The 16,818-nt window shown below is 52.1% G+C and overlaps 1 protein-coding gene across 1 annotated transcript; it reads right to left on the bottom strand.

The window, feature by feature from the left end:
* Window positions 1-9,723: 9,723 nt before the first annotated feature.
* LOC123381505 lies at window positions 9,724-16,594 on the bottom strand. The gene is given in 8 exon segments (XM_045042718.1): window positions 9,724-9,775; window positions 10,139-10,267; window positions 10,441-10,544; window positions 12,954-13,105; window positions 14,040-14,129; window positions 15,345-15,558; window positions 15,597-15,658; window positions 15,661-16,594. Coding segments are annotated over 8 exon segments (1,077 nt in total). The 5' UTR covers window positions 15,935-16,594.
* Window positions 16,595-16,818: the final 224 nt, after the last annotated feature.

Below are 16,818 nucleotides of genomic sequence, written 5' to 3'. Positions count from 1 at the left end.
GGGGCCTCGGAGGGGGCGGGGCGGGGCCTGGGCGGGCGGGGGAGGGAGATACAGGGAGGTAGGAGGAGTAGGGGTAGAGGACTCAGGAGGGGTGAGGTGGGGGAGATTGCACAGAGAGCAGGGGTGGGGGAAGGGACCCGGTGGGCCGCCAGTGGGGGCTGTGCGTGTTCAGGGAGTGGCAGTGACAGTGTGACTTTTTATGGGGTGTAGCTGTGGGGCCCCCAAGTATGAGCCTCGTGAAGCTGTGTGCGACTGACCAAGCCCTGGTGGAACTGGGACTTGTTCTGGCGGGCCTTTGTTCTTGGTCCCTAGGGCCTCCCTCTGAGCACTCACTGCGGACGGAGGCCCAGGGACTGGAAGGTGTGTCTGGAGTTGGGAGTTGGGGTGGGTAAAGGGGCATCCAGGGGAGAGTCCTGTGTGAGTGTGTGTGGATGTCTGTCAGGATGCCTATAGCTGTCGGAGTGTGTCTGTCCGCAGAGGGAGATGCAGTCAGGGACCATCCTGATTCCCAGAGCCTGACTGTCCTTGCTAGGTCTCTTCCATTATGGTCACACTGTTCCAGGCAGAGGCCTTTGGTCACAGGTGAGCTCTGATCCAGGCCTGTGTCTTCTATACCCAGGAGGCTGGACCAGGGCAGTGTGAGTCCAGGCATGGCCTCTTTAAAACCTGGTGCAGTTCCCCATAGGAAATCCACAGTTGTGAGGGGGAGTTTAATTGGTCATGGGCCACCTGGCAGGCCGGACAACTGCTGACTGGCAAGCTGAGTCCTCTTGGTCAGCTCACATCATCTTTCTAAGCCTCAGTTTCTTCAGCTACAAAATGGGGTAACAAGCACCTACCTTTGAGGGTTACTGTGACCATTAAACAAGCACCGTTTGCATGGCGCCTGGGCCGTGTTAGGTGTCCATCGCGTACTGAGGTTGTGGAGGGGAGAGGTGAGGAGCTCAGGCTCTGAAGCCCGGGCTTAAATCCCAGCTCTGCCACCCACTAGCCACAAGTCATTAAACTTCTGTGTGCTTCAGCTTCCTCGTCTGTGAGATGGGGTTAATAGTCGTGCTACCTCATGGCTCGTCGAAGAGATGAACCACGTGTGCCAATGTTACCACAGCATGTAACACATGTGGCAGGTGCCTGACAAATAGTAACATGTCCAGGGAAACCCACACCCTGGTGCCCTGAGGCTGGTAGTTTGTTGGTCAGAACTGTAGCTGCAGAAGCCAGACTTAGGACAAGTGGAGGGGGGCGCCGGGCCTAGGAGCACCCAGAGGACAAAAGCCCCGCCTGGCAGTCTCTTCCCCGCCAGTTTTACCTGAATCCATTTCTGCCCCCTCAGGGCCCAGATAGGAAACAGAGACAGACACAGAGAGGTCACGTGTCCAGCTTGGGGTCACACAGCAAATCACCGGAAAGGCCAGAGTTGGCCCCCTGCGTCATCTGGATCCCTGACCATCTCCCTAAGTAACACATTAATGAATGTCTTACCCCAGAGACCATTATCTGCACTGCTAGGCCACCCCAAGGACAATTTCTAAAACACTTCAAACATTGACACAACAAGGTGTTTTTCTGTCCGCAGACCAGGCCCTCTGGGCGACAGCACAGCCTGTTAATCAATGATGGCACCTGAGCCCAGCTCCTCCTCCACACCAGGACAGGCGGGGACACTGCCTGCGCACCAGGGGAAGGAGGGGGCATGACACCTGAACGGGCCCCCTCCCCCGAGGGAGAGCACCCAGCTGACACTCAGTCAGTGTTAGTGGGTGGTAGGTGTGAGCCGGAACACAGAGCCGCTGAAGGTCCCTGAGGGGGGAACCAGTGAAGTGGCAGAGAGAGGAAGGATCTGAGCGGGAGAGGGTTTCGCTGGGGAAAACTAATTGTGTAACAAGTAGCTAATATCGGTGGGGTTCTTATTAAGTTCCGGTCACTGGACGTGGTAGCTCACTAATTTAAACATTGCAACACCCTGTGCGGCATACCGTTACTCTCCCCACTTCACAGATGAGGAAGCCGAGGGCAAGAACGGTGAAATCATTGGCTTAATGTCATACAGCTACTAAGAGGCCGGGCTTGGATTCAAGACCCAGCATCCCAACTCCAGACCCAGGCTCTTAACCACTGTGCCAGCCTGATGGGAGTAGCGAGGGTGTCTTAATCTGTTAGGTCTGCTGTAACAAAATGCCATATACTGGGTGGCCTAAAAGGCATTTATTTCGTACAGTTCTAGAGGCTGGAAGCTCAAGTTCAAGGCACAGGCAGGTTTACTGTCTGGTGAGGGCTTCTTAATTCATAGATGGCCATCTTCTTGCCACGTCCTCACTCGGTGGGAGAGGCAATGGAGCTGTCTGGGGTCTTTCTTAAAAGGGCACTGATCCCATTCATGAGGGCTCCACTCTCATGGCCTAATCCTCCCAAAGGCCTCACCTCCTAATACCATCACATTGAGCATGAGGATTTCAAAATATAAATGGGGGTGGAGGGACACAAACATTCAGTCTCTAACAGGTAAAGGGGGCGAGTGGGGAGCTACATCTAAGGTATTGGCTTAGGGGGACTCTTGGAGATGGCTGTCACTTTGATGGATATCCAGGAGGAGGTGTAAGGGTTGGGGAGGGGAGAGAGAGGTAGCTACATTCAGGAGAGCTCCCTTGGAAGAGCCCAGGAGGGAGGTGGAGTCTGAAGGTCAGGGAGAGGTGGGGGCTGGAGCCATAGTTTCAGAGTCACCAGCATGAGATTGGTAGCCTAGGGGACACGTGGGCAAGAGAGGCAGGGCCACAGTTCTGTCAGGGAGACTGAGATTTAGAGCACACCAAAGTTCAAAATGATAATAAGAAAAGGAGTTTTCGTAGGGCTTTTATGATTTCACTTTTACATTTAAATCTTGAATCCATTTGGGGGAACCCGGGTGGCTCAGTTGGTTAAGCGTCTGACTTCGGCTCGGGTCATGATCTCCTGGTTTGTGGGTTCGAGCCCTTGTGTTCAGGCTCTGTGTTGACAGCTCAGAGCCTGCTTTGGATTCTGTGTCTCCCTCTCTCCTGGCCCCTCTGCTGCTCGCACTCTGTCTCTCTCTCAAAAATAAATAAACATTAAAAAAACTCTTGAATCCCTTTGGGACGTGTTGGAACATTTGCATATGGTTTGAGGAGGGGCTCACCTGAATGTCCTCAGATGGTTAACCAGTTACTCAAGCACTATTTTTAAATGAATGTTTTAATTTTGGAATAGATCACAAATGCACAAGATGCAAATTCCCAAAGGCACACAAAGGTATAAGGCAGAGCTGTCTCTCCTCTCCCCAGAAGCAGTCACATCTTTCCAGAGGTGTTTAATGTCTACGACAACACGCGTATGCTTGCACAGAAATGGTCGCACGTGCAAACACTTTGCATCACCTGGTTTTTTACCAAACAGTGGAGCTTGGTGATCATTCCACATCAGCACACGTCAAGCCTCATTCTTTTTATTGATGCAGAGTACTGCACTGCGGGAGTGAACCATAAACAATGAAGAATCCCCTATTAAAGGACAGTTGGGTTGTTTCCCACCTTTCGCTGTCACAATGCCACAAGGCACAACCTTTGGCAGATGTCATCTTGTGCATGTATAAATCCAGCTGTAGGATAAATCCCTAGAAGCCAAACTGCTGGGTCAGAAAATAGATGCACTATAACTTTTGACAGATTCTAATAAAATGCTTTTCACAGTTGTTCAATATATCCTCCTACCAGCAATGTATGAAAGCACCTATCTCTCCAGGGTGTTATTTTTTTTTTTTTCAACGTTTATTTATTTTTGGGACAGAGAGAGACAGAGCATGAATGGGGGAGGGGCAGAGAGAGAGGGAGACACAGAATCCGAAACAGGCTCCAGGCTCTGAGCCATCAGCCCAGAGCCTGACGCGGGGCTCGAACTCACGGACCGCGAGATCGTGACCTGGCTGAAGTCGGACGCTTAACCGACTGCGCCACCCAGGCGCCCCAGGGTGTTATTTTTTAAAATGATACTTTCCCACACATTTGAAGCCATTTCCTTTTCTATAAACTATTTGTATCCTTTGCCTATGCAGATAAGCTGGGCATCTTTCCGTTAGTGATTTACAGGCACTGTATTGTCCAATAAGGAAATTAGCCCTCTGTCTGTAATATGAGTTGCAAATACGGTCTTTGTCCCAGTTTGTGTTAGTCTTTTGATTTTGTTAATTGTTATTATTATTATTATTATTATTAAGTTTATTTATTTATTTTGAGAGAGAGAGAGAGAGACTGAGAGAAAGAGCAGGGGAGAGGCAGAAAGAGAGGGAGAAACAAAGAATCCCAAGCGGGCTTTGCACTGTCGGCACAGAGCCTGATGCGGGGCTCGATCTTACAAAACGTGAGATCGTGACTTGAGCAGAGATCAAGAGCTGGACACTTAACCGACTGAGCGACCCAGGTGCCCCTGATTTTATTGATTACTTTAAATGCACAAATTCTTTATTCCTATGGCTTCTACATTTGGTCACACGTGGCGTATTGGGTATCTATTGCTGTGTATGAATTATTTCCAAACAGTGGCTTAAAGTAACAGCAGTCACCGTATTATCATCTCTTACGGTTCTGGACGTTGGCTGGGCTCAGCTGGAGTTTCTTATTTCAGGCTCTTTCATGGAGTCAGATGGTGGTTGGGCTGGAGTCGCTCATATGTTGGCTCATCAACGGTGGCTGTCAGCTGGGCCCATCAGCTAGGCTGTTGGGCTGAACGTGCACACTGGACACGTTGCTCAACACTTTTAATTTTTTTAAATGTTTTTATTTATTTTCGAGAGAGACAGGGCATGAGTTGGGGAGGGGCAGAGAGAGAGGGAGACACAGAATCCGAAGCAGGCTCCGGGCTCTGAGCTGGCCGCACAGAGCTGGATGCTCAAACCCACGACCTCACGACCTGAGCCGAAGTTGGATGCTTAACTGACTGGGCCACCCAGGCGCCCCTGAGGTTGTTCAACACTCTTAACGAAGCAATCCGTCTTTCCCCACTATCACATACTGGATGTGCGCCTATTGGAGTCTGTTTCTAAACCGTCATGTTCAGCTCTCTAGCTAGTCTTCTGTGACCAGTCCACGTAAGGTGGTAAAGGGGCTCTGTTGTGCGGTTATTTGTTTCAGTGTACTGTAAGCAGGAGTAGCATAACACAGTGGGGACGCCATCTCAGGGCCCCTTTACAAGCAGAGAGTTAGGTGCTCGTGCCCTGTTTCATTTCTGAGGCTTTTTGAGAACAGGGCTGGCTCGGAATATATGCCTTGGCCACAAACTAGCCAGGTGGTGTCAGGCAAAGCACTTCTGTCTGGTCCTTGGTTTCCAAACCAGAGTGGGGGACCGATCATTGGATGTCACGGCGGTTGGTATGCACCAAGCCCAGGGCTGAGCCTGGGAAGTACGCAGGAAATGTTGACCGAATGGGATTGACTTCGATCCTCACCTCTTAGGGGAAGAAAATGGGCCCAAGTCTTGCCCATGTCAGGCACTGCTGCCTCTCCAGCTTCACCCCCATAGCAATGGCACTTGTCCCCTACAACTCCCTCCCCTGCTCCGGGCCCTGGACCCCTCCTGCCCTTGGTCAGGAGGTATAGGGGACTCAGGGGTCTGGATTAGGTCACCCTAGCTGATGGGTCTGCTCGGCCCTTGGGATCTTTTCTGGCCATCTGTCTTCTACCCCATCTCTAAGACTTGTCCCCACCCTGCCTTCTGGAATCTTCAACCTTGAACCTGAGCCAACCCAGTAACCCTCCTGAGTCCTGACCAACTGTCCTGGGGGCCTGCCTCACTCTCTTCTCCTCTGTTGCCCCCAGGCCTGGCTAGAGTCCAGCCAGGTGGGGGGTCCCACTGCAGCACCCAGGGTTGGCCTTGCACCTAGCCCCTTCCACCTCCCCCACTCAAGCACAGAGTGACGGCCTGGGCATGCACCCAGAGACACCTGAAGATGGAAGAGCTGGGGAGCAGCTGCCTGCTGGGAGGCAGGGAGTGTGGCTGCCTCCTGGGCCGTGGTAAAGGGCTGCAAGAGGCAACCTATAGAAAAGTGCCCACGAGGGGCGCCTGGGTGGCTCAGTTGGTTAAGCATCTGACTTTGGCTCAGTCAGGATCTCACGGTTCGTGAGTTTGAGCCCCACATTGGGCTCCGTGCTGACAGCTCAGAGCCGGGAGCCTGCTTCGGGTTCTGTGTCTCCCTCTCTCTCTGCCCCTCCCCTGCTCACACTCTGTTTCTCTCTCAAAAATAAATAAACATTAAAAAGAAAAGAAAAGTGCCCATGAGTACCAAGCACAGTGCAGGTGCTCATAAATGCTGGTTAAATCTCTGATTAGGAATTATGTGCTGCCCCCCTGTTCATTCAACAAATGATGGGTAATATTATTCCAACATGTTATTAGAGCTAACATTCACTGTGGGGCAACAGTGTGTCTGTGGCTGTCCTTACCTGTGTTTTACCTCCTTTAATCTCCGTAGCAACTCTCTGTCGTGGGTGCTGTTATCGCTCCCACTTCGCAGATGAGGAAACTGAGGCTCAGAAAGGTTAAGAAACCTGCCCAAGATATCACAGCGAGTAAGTGGTTGAGCTGATATTTAAATCTAAGTATTGTGATTACCCTCAAGCCTGAGGACGGTGGCAACCATGGCTGGGGCTGAGCAGGGGAGAGCCACTGGGACTGCATCCCCAGACACAACCCAGGCCTTGACCACTGCTCTCTGCTGCCCCCTCTCAGGGCCTGCACACCTACCAGTACTAATAGCAGGTGGAGATAGCAGGGAACTACTTGGCCGCTCCCTCGCTCGATATAGGTGCTCAGCTGCGATCCAGCTCAAAGCCTCAGAGCACCCCACAGGGTACAGGAATCCTTCACTTGGCGGGGGTGGTGGGGGGGGGGTAGTTGGCTAGGGGCAGGAAAGCCTGCTTCCTGTTCCCTGCCCTGAGACCCCTGAAAGCCTCGCCTCCTTTCAGGATCCCAGGGTTCCCATTTTCTCAGGAAAAGGCCTAATACCAGTCATGCACACCCTAGTAAAAGGCACCCGGTTCTCCTATGGGTACCCACATCTCATTCTAGACTCCATACCGCCTTCATTTGAAATGGAAATCTCATTGCGAGGTCTTGAGTACATCATAAATCTTAGACAAAAAACTTTCCAACAGGCCATCACTCCAAACATAGAAAAAGTGAGGGCAACTCAATTCCCCAAACCAGATGCTGTGCAAACGGGGCCTCGAGTGGCATGTGGAAATATGAGCAGGGCTCCTCTGAGGCCTTGACAAGATACTGCCTCTCTCTGAGCCCCGATTTCTCATTTGAGGAGGTTGCGCTGGAGCAGGGATTGGGAAACTTTTTCTGCAAAGAGCCCAAGAGTGTATCTTTTAGGTTTTGTAGGCCCTATGGTCTCTGCTGCTCTGCTTAGCTCTGCATGATAGCCTGAACACAGCCACAGACAAAATAACTATGTATGGATATTTAAATTTGAATTACATGTAATTTTCATGCATCATAAAGTATTACTCTTTAGATTCTTAAAAAATGTATTTAAGTAATCTCTACATCCACATGGGGCTTGAACTCAGGACCCAAGGTCAAGAGTTTCACGCTCTTCTGAGCCAGCCAGGTGTCCTTGGATTTTTTTTTTTTTAACAAGACCCTTCTTGTATGAGAGTAGGTGGCCAGATTTGGCCCATGGCTGTGGGTCACCCCTACAGCTCTGGACTGGAGCAAAGCTTTTCACTTTAACATGTGCACAAGTTAAAATGCAGATCTCGTTAAAATGCAGAGTAATTCAGTAGACCTGGGAGAGACCTGAGGATATGCATTTCCTACAAGCGCCCAAATAATGCTGATGCTGTTCCGTGGAACACACTTTGATTAGCAAGGGGCTGGGGCAGCTTCCAGCTTGAAGATCTCTGAGATCTCTGAGATCCTAAGTGACACTCTGATTCTGTAATCAGTGTAATCACTCTGATCCTGCTATTCAGTGAAGAAAAGCTCACTCAGAGGCCTGAACACAAGTGGGGTCCAGCATGTTCTCTTTAGCCTTCACCTCTGCCCCATGTTTCTCTTGCTTTATAAAGTTCCTTATTTTGTGTTTTTTCTCTCACCTCCTGCCATTAGAACATAAGCTTCTTGAGAGCAAGGACCTGGTTGCTTTGTTTACTGCTGTTGTCCTGCAGTCTCGCTCATGCCAGGTACTCAGAAAATATTTGTGGAGGAAATGAATAGATGATGCACCCTGTGCCTGGGTGGCCTCCCTCACTGCTCATCCCCGCTGGGACACTGTCCTTGTATCACCACCTAGTGGTCACTTTTGTGTACTGCGGGGTGGGGGAGAACAACGCTCTGCACGTTTGATTCCTACCCAGGAGAAGGTAGAGGCCACTGTGGGCAGGGAGTTGCCCCTTCTGGTGCCCATACTATCTGTGTTCTAGTCAGCTGGCACAGGAGGAGAGCTTTCCTGGAGGAGATGGCATTTGAGCTGAACAAGGAAGGCAAGAAGATTTGGGATGGTGGAAGAGAGAGAGAGGGAAAAAAGGCACTTTTGGTAGAACAAATGCCACGAGCAAAGGCCTGGAGGCTGGAAAGCAAGGGCATGTGGCAAAAGGGAAGAAAAGCAGAAGCCGCTGACATAGGCAATGGAGGATGAGGCCGCATGATGACATGGGAGGAGGGGAAGAGGCCCCAAGGAAAGGGAACTGTTACTTAGTGAATGTTTGGTCCACACACAAGTTCATTTAATCCCTGGAAAGGCCAATGAGGTAGATTTTAGGACGCCCCATTTTACAGATGAGGAAACTGAGGCATAGATCAGAGAAGTGACTTGCTCAAGGGTAAGGGGCAGAACTGGATTTGAATTTAGATCATCTGATTATCTCCTCCCTGATGGGAGTGCCTTTCCCTGATTTGTGATTGGAGGGGGGCATGTTGGTGGAGCACATGCAGGAAACTAGGGGCTGGGGTTCCAGACACCCAGAGATGTTTGCTCCTCTCCACTCTCTTGCGGCCTGACAGCACATGACCCAGAAGTCTCCCTCTGTTCAGCTGCATGGTCCTGGAACCTCTCTGGCCACAGAGCACAAGAGTTTTAATGACTTATGGGAGAAGCTCAGAGATCTCTTACTCACCCATTACACAGATATGGAACCTGAGGCTCAGAGAGGAAAAATAACTTCCGTGACGATGCACACCGAGCTAGGTTCAGTGTGGCTTTCATTCTGGCCCCTGCCTGGGCTCCCATCTGATTGCTGGAAACGGATGCTACAAACATCAGGCCTGAGCCCTAGCCACAGAGGGTAACAGAGGGTTTACTTGGTCCCCCTTGGCCAGCCCAGGCCTTTGGGAAATGTGTTTGAATTTTATTTCCCAGTGAGGCATGTCCCCAGGGATAGGGTGAGTGTTTGAGCTGCAGGCAGAGTGCTGGGGCCTGTTTGAGGAAAGAAGGGAGGCTTAGCAGGACTTGCCCCACAGGCTTTCAGGAGACCTTTGGGAGACTCACCAGGGAAGACGGAAGGGTAGGGGGGTCACCCAGTTGTCCCAGCAGACCTGGATCACCTCTGGACTTTCAGCTCTGCTGCAGTCCTGCATCTGGCACAGGAAGCCACGTTTCCCTTTCTCAGCCCCTTGGCCGGCTCTTCTGGAAAGCAGGGGACCCTGGCTTGGGAGACTTGGGCATGGGGGAGCCACCTCCACCCAGGACTGAGCCCAGTTCTGTCAGGCTTCACACTATGGGATCTTCTCTGCCACACAGTCCTGACAGTGGTCGCTGTTACTATTCCTAAAAAAAAAAAACAAAAAACAAAAAACAAAAAACCAAAAAACCCTGAGACTCAGAGAAAAGAAGGACTTACCCAAGTTCACCAAGTTTGAGCAGGGCCTCAAGCCCAGGACAGAGTGACACCAAAGCATTTGACCACAGCACCCATGACTGCCCTGACCCAACCCACTGGCCAACCCCAATGGCTCCTTCTGTCACTTCCCCAGCTATTGATTTATCCATGGCCTCTGTGCATCTCTCGGAGCTTCTGCTTCTGCCCAGACCCCCTCCCTAAGACCCAGGATGTTGGCTGCAAGCCTCTGGCTTTGTGTTAGCACCCCCACCACACACCCCCCACTTTTCCCTCTGACCCTCACCACTTACCTGTGCATCTTCCCCACGCACCAGGAGCTGCTACACCAGGGCAAGTACAGGGTGGGGTCCAAGCCTTTGTGAGGCCCAGCGCCCGGCTGGGGAGGCCACTCAGTAAACGTGTTGTCTGTGAGTGGACCCCTGCGAGGACAGACACCACTCCCATGGGAAAACTGAGTGTGAGCAGGGGACAGTGACCTGCCTGGGTCACCCGCGATCTCCAGGCAGAGAAACGACCTGCCCAGGCCTCTTGCCGTCCAGACTCAGGTTCCCTCCACAGGATGACCTGAGCTTAACAGGGCTCCCCCGGCTGCCTGTGGGTCCACAGCCCAGCACCCCGGGCCACTGCTCTGCCCGCCAGGCGGCCTGTCACCCAGAGGTCGGCCAAGCCAGCTGCTGTGCAGACACCAGGAATGTGCTTTAGTGGGAACAGAACAGGAGAAGATTACCAAAGATTACTGTAGTCCCATTTCTAGGGCTCCCTGCGGTGGGGGTGCCTTATTTCTGCTAGGGATTTTTTTTTTTTTTTTTTTTTTTTTTTTTTTTTTTTACCAGAGCCAGTTCCTTAATCCTTCTCAGGGTATGGCTGGGACTTCGTAATGAGCTGTAACAGCCGGAGTATTTGCTTCTGTGATCAGGGAAGGACGGTTCATTCTTAAATGAGCTTTCTTGATGGCCAAGCTCAGCTCTGGCCAAGGAGTTGGGGGCGGGGGGAGAGGAGGGCTCCAGGACCTGAACAACAGCAGTGCTCACACAGGACCAGAGGCCAGAGCCCCCTTCAAACCGATGGAGCCACAGAGGCCCAGGGAGGCTGTGATGTTAGGGGTAGCACAATTCCACACGCAGCGGGACAGTGGCCGCAGCGGGGTGGAGGCATGGAGAGGGGGCCACCTCCCAGGAGCCTGGACTAGCCATCAGGCACCTGGGGACCTCAGAACCGGGCCATCCCCACTGGGAAGGTTCCCTTCAGGAGGAGAGGTTGTGTGGGACCCGGCAGCATCAGCATCGGTCTAGTTTGTAAGGAAGCAGCTGCTGAGGGGATGGTCTGAGAAAAGGAAACAGCAGGGGTAAAAGCGTGGAGGCTTTTTTCGGTCTGTTCCCCAGAAGCAGGCTCTTAGCTGCGGATGGGACCATGTGCAAGTGATTTATCCAGGAAGTATTCCCAGAATGAGCCTGGAAAGGAGGGGGACACAGGAGAAAGGAGGGGAGGAAGGTAAATGGTGCCATTTCTGTCCTAATGCGGAGGGCTCCGGTGGTAGTTTGTCTCTGGAGTGTAAGCTACATCTCAGGGTCGTTGAAACCCCAGGCAAGGGAGCTGGGCTTCTATTCCCTGCACACGGTCAGTCAGCACCATCCAAGGAGATCTGGGCCGAGTATAGCTTCCTGGAGGAGGGGGCGGCCTGGTCTGGCCTGGCTCTGTGATGCAGAGCAGGACAGGCAGATTCTGCTGAGGGAAAGGATTTGAGCAGGACCTGAGGGAGGAGCTCAGGCACACTGCTGGAAGGCCAAGGTTGTCATGTTCTACCTGGATGAGCACCAAGGCCCTATCCCTGATTTAAGACAGGCCAGGGAGATTTAAAAAAGGGGGGGGGGGCACCTGGGTGGCTCAGTTGGTTAAGTGTCTGACTTCGGCTCAGGTCACGATCTTGCGGTTCATGGGTTCAAGCCCCACATCAGGCTTTGTGCTGACAGTTCAGAGCCTGGAGCCTGCTTCAGATTCTGTGTCCCCCTCTCTCTCTGCCCCTCCCCTGCTCGCTGTCTGTCTCTGTCTCAAAAATAAATAAATGACAAGGAGGAACATGGAGCTTGGAGGGATGAGTCAGCTCCCTACAGGCTGTGTGTGGAGTTCATTCAACTATTTCAGCAGAAGTCCCATAAACCACCTCTGGAAATCCGTCTCCTCTGCTGCTGTTTGGGCTGAAAACCCTGATCTGGGACGAGAAGGGATAAATAGCTCAGGAGAAGTAGAATGCTCATATTCAGTTAAAACTGTTCAGAAATGAGTTACTGGCCTGGCTTGGGGCCCAAGAGGCTGCAGGCTACACCCTGAGAGGAGCCCAGGGCCTGGACGAGCTGGGCGTCAGGTTGGCACCCAAAGGGCAGAGCCACGATTGACTGTGGACAGCCCAGGAAGGTGGATGTGTATTATTGGCAACTCCTACCCCTTTAGTTGACCCCCATTCCCTTCCCACCCCGCCTCTCTCAGAGCCCCACCTGGACCTCCTGGTCTCCAGCCTCCCTTCCTCCACTTTAATTTCTCGGAGTTGCCAGAGGGTGTCCTCTGGAAAGCAAATCTGGTCCTGTCCCTTCTCTGCCTGCCACCTTCCATGGCTCCCCATTGCCCTCAGGAGAAAGACCAAAGCCCCAGTGTTCTGTGTCCTTCCTGGAGACTAAGATGCTTAACCTGCAGGGCTGACAGCAGGAACCTTTGGCCCGAAATCAGGAGTTCCAGCAGCTCCCAGACCGCAGGCAGCAGCCCAGCTGTCTGGGAAGCAGGGAGGAGCTGCCCCAGGGCCTCCCTCTCCGCTTTGCCTCTGTAATTAATTTATGGAAAGCATCTAAACTGGAAGTCAACCCAGTCCTGCAAATCTCGTCTAATCTTCTGCCTCCACCGGAGGGAGCAGCGCCCTGGGGGGTGGAGCTTTTCTTCCAGTGATTACATTTAGTTTTATTGGGAGGGGAGGAGGCAAGTCTTTAAAGTCTTATTTCTGCAATCACCTGCGGAATGAGGAGACTCCTGGGTGGTAGTTGGTGAGGCCACAGGGGAACTTGCATCCCCAGGAGGGGCTTGGGGGGCAGACTCTGGCTCAACAAACTCTGGCTCTACCTTTATGCCCACGTAGGATCGCCTCCACTGCGTCCACCCTGGTCCAAATTCCATCATCTCTGCGGTGGCTTCCTGACCACCTGACCCTGCCTGGGGCCTCTTACAGGCAGCCAGAGTATGGTGGCACTCCTCTGAGAAGCCGCCCAGGGTTCCTGTGTCCCTGGGGGTCACACCGGAGCCCCACTCCAGTCCACACAGCCCACACAATTGCCTCTGCCTGCACTCCCTCACTTCCCCGACTTCCCTGGAGTCCTTGATGCCTTATATGCTGTCAAGAGGGCTCCTGCTCCTGCTGGACCCCTGCCTGGCACTCTCTTCCCCATCCCCAAAGTCTGCACCCTCACTTCCTACAGATCACACTCTCAGATCAGCCCTTTGCAGACTTCCCTGACCGTATCCCACCAACCACTTCCTATGCCCCTCATCCTGCCTTATTTATCCCCTTTGCACTCACCCCCAATCTGATATCTTTAGTTTTTGTTTATCGTCCAGTTTCCCTCTATTCTCCACCAGCATGTAAGCTCTGAGAGCATGGGATTTGTTTGTTCACTGACATATCCCTAGTACCAAGAGCAATGCCTGCACATATCAGATACACGATACATATTTATCAAACGAATGAGTGAAGTGCGTCTGTCATTGGACAGAGATGGTGGGCAGAGTCCCCCAAGGTGTGCTGGCGGCGTCCCCTCTGGGCGTGTGGAGTCTCCCTAAGTCCCCCGTCCAGGTTCTAAATGGAAGTTCCGGCTGCAGACAGCAGCTGGATCACTCAACAGAACTTGAATTTCTTTTGGTGCAAACACTAGCCCTTCCGGCACCTCCCAGAACCCCGCCCGCCGACGCTCAGGGAAAGCTTACCCCCTCCCCTCCCTGTCTGACACTTTTTCCCCCCCGCCGGTCTGTTTTGGGTGTCAGTGTCAGGCCAACTCCCCAGCATGCACATGAGTCATAGCCAGAGAGCACCCGGAGCGCCTCTTGCGGGGCCTCAGTCACACCCTTCGCCTCACTTAAGCCTCACAACAACCCTCTGAGCCAGTCATTTTACAGATGAGGAAACTGCGGTCAGAGGCCGCAGAAGTGACCTACCCAAGCCCCTCGCTGGTGTCACAAGGCGGAGTGCAGCGGGCTCCTTGGCCCCAAGGCCAGCGCCATCAGAGTTCAGTCCATGTTCGAAACCTGTTTGGAGAATGAAGAAAAGGGCAAACTTGAATTTTGGAGTTCCTGAGTGAGCAATGAAAACCCTGTAAACACAGCATGTGCCAACCCACTGAGGGCTGATCGGGGTGGCCTGTCCGTGCTTGGCTGAGCCTGGAGATCGTGACTGCCCTCGTGTGCCATCTGGAGAAAGAAAAGGCAGTACTTGTCCTCCCAGGGGTCCAGGAGACCCAGCTATGGGATGTGAAGAACCCGAATGATGGTGCCCATCCCTGGCCCTCAGCTTCCCCCTGGGCAGAGACAAGGTCCAGAAGGATTGAATGATAAGCTAGAGGTGGGGACAGAGCTGGGAGCAGGACCCTTGCCTCTTAACATCAGTCCTATCCTTGTTCTCAGTCTACCCGCTACATCCATAATGTCTATATCCCTAGGAACTGTGTCTTTGTTTCCTCATGTGTCAAGTGGGGAAATTGTACCAATCTAAGAGAATCAAAGGTTAACTGAGATAACACAAGAAAGTGCCTGGCAGAGAGCAAATTCTTAGTAAGTGGAGCATATGGCTATTAGCTGGTTCCAGGAGGGGCACATACATTGCATTGCCTCTTCCTTCCCTGCCTTACAAACGGGTCTCACAGGCCCGGAGCTGCAGATTTGGTAGTTAGAAGAACACTTATTTGTTTCAGGGAGAAACAATTAAAATAAAAGTGCCCAAATGGTGGAGATGATGTGGCAAAACTAGCACAGTGTGGGAGCATTTTGTAAGCATCTTCATTTAATTTTGGAGAAAGAGGGAGTGTGTGGGGCAGGGAAGGGGGTGTGCAGAGAGAGAGAGAATCTCAAGCAGTCTCCCCAGTCAGGGCAGCGCCTGACGTGGGGCTCGATCTCACAACCGTGAGATCCTGACCTGAGCCGCCATCGAGAATTAGACGCTTAACCAACGGAGCCACCCAGGTGCCCCACGCAAGCATTTTAAATGTGCAAAGCAAATACCTTATGAAATGTTGACTACAAACAAAGGCTCATTTTGTCTGAATTCTCCCACCTTTCAAAACGTACGTCAAGAAACAAATAATTTTGAAGCTGTCCAGCTAAGCGAGCTGTCAACTAGATCTACAATATTGCCAAGTGGGGCATTTTTTAAACCGGCAAACAAATATCCATGCCTCCTTTCATCTTTTGTCAGGACCAGCCTCGAACTTGGTGCATTTGTTGCTGTTGTTTTTCAACGAAAGGGACACTGAGGCGCCAGGGCCTTGGGACTCATGCAGGAGACCACCTTGCCGGCCAAGGAAGAGCCGACGGAAGGCCCTTGTTTGACCTTCTTCTGGGAGGTGGGGGCCGGCAGGTTGTCGGTGTGGCTGCACTTCCTGGGGCAGTAGACAGCGCGGGGGTGCAGGTGAGCATAAGACCTGTGACAGATCCTCTTGTCGCAGTTGCATTTCTGGGCCAGCTGGCAGAGATGACGGTGACGCCGGAGATGATGTTGACGACGGAGACGATGCCACCCCACAGGCGCGCCAAGCGCAGGGTGGACGCTTTGTGGTAGTGCAGTCTGCCAGAGCGCGGCCATCTTCCAGTTGTCTGTCCACAAAAATCAGATGCTGCTGGTCAGGCGGGATGCCCTCTTTGCCTTGGACGTTGGCTTTGACATCCTCAGTGGTGGCCCTGCGCTCAACCTTGAGGGCGATGGTCTTGCCCGTCGGGGTCTCCACAAAGATCTGCATCTCTGCGTCTGCCACAGGCAGCTGCCCCCAAACTGCTCCGCCGTCTTTCAAATTTGGTGCATTTCGAACGATGCGGTAGCCGGAGTAGACCCTTCTTGGCATAAGACGTAGTGATTCTATACGCACCTACGTGTCACCAGGGCCAACCATTTGGGAAACAGCACTTTGACAAAACACACCCAGAATCATAAGGGCCCCTTACGCACTTTGACTAGTTATTTATCCTAATGAAATAATTCTTAAAAAGCAAAGCAAAATTTGAACACATAAGGGTGCTACTCACAGGGTTGTTTGTAGTTCGAGAAAAGGTAAACACACTCAATTTAGAACAGTAGGGGGATGATCTAGTAAATACACTTGAGTCCTTCATGATCCTTCGGCCAATAAAAATGATCATTTTGAAGACCACAGGATGATGTTTACATTCAAAGGTTTCATATTGAAGGAGAAAATGGGAAACTGCACAGAGATTCTGGTCTCTAACTCTCAGGGCGGTTTTCTTTGCTTGATTTTTGGTCCTTACAACAGCGCTGAAGGAGACAATACAGGGCTGTTATTTCTTCTCCCGTAGAGACATCCCACATCAAGCCTCCAGCCTCGGGGGTGAGAACGCAAAGCCCCTTTGCTGAGGCAGTCCCCAGCTCCCAGGTGAGGACAGTGCAAGACAAAACACCCCGTTCTCACTCTTCCCCATCTCATGCAGGGGAGGTGGTGCTGGGCGGCCCCTTCCTCCCTCTCAGGCTGGGGTTTCCCCCAGGCAGATCTGGAAGACCCCCAGTCCCAGGCCCCAGCCTGCTCTGAGCTGGCTTATAGGAAGCCCCTTCTACATACTTGACCCATGAGGTCATGTGGGAAAACCCTTAGAAACTCTAATACCCACTGCAGGTGTTTGTTGTTCCTATTACTAAAAAAAAAAAAAAAGTTGTAATGTGAAATTTTTCCATCATGCAAAAATTGTTGCTCATCATATAACAAACACTCCCATC

Source organism: Felis catus, chromosome D4 (genome assembly GCF_018350175.1).
Source record: "Felis catus isolate Fca126 chromosome D4, F.catus_Fca126_mat1.0, whole genome shotgun sequence".
Classification (NCBI taxonomy): Eukaryota; Metazoa; Chordata; class Mammalia; order Carnivora; family Felidae; genus Felis; species Felis catus.
The sequence above is the reverse complement of the archived record's forward strand: the minus strand, read 5'-3'. Positions and strand labels throughout refer to the sequence as shown.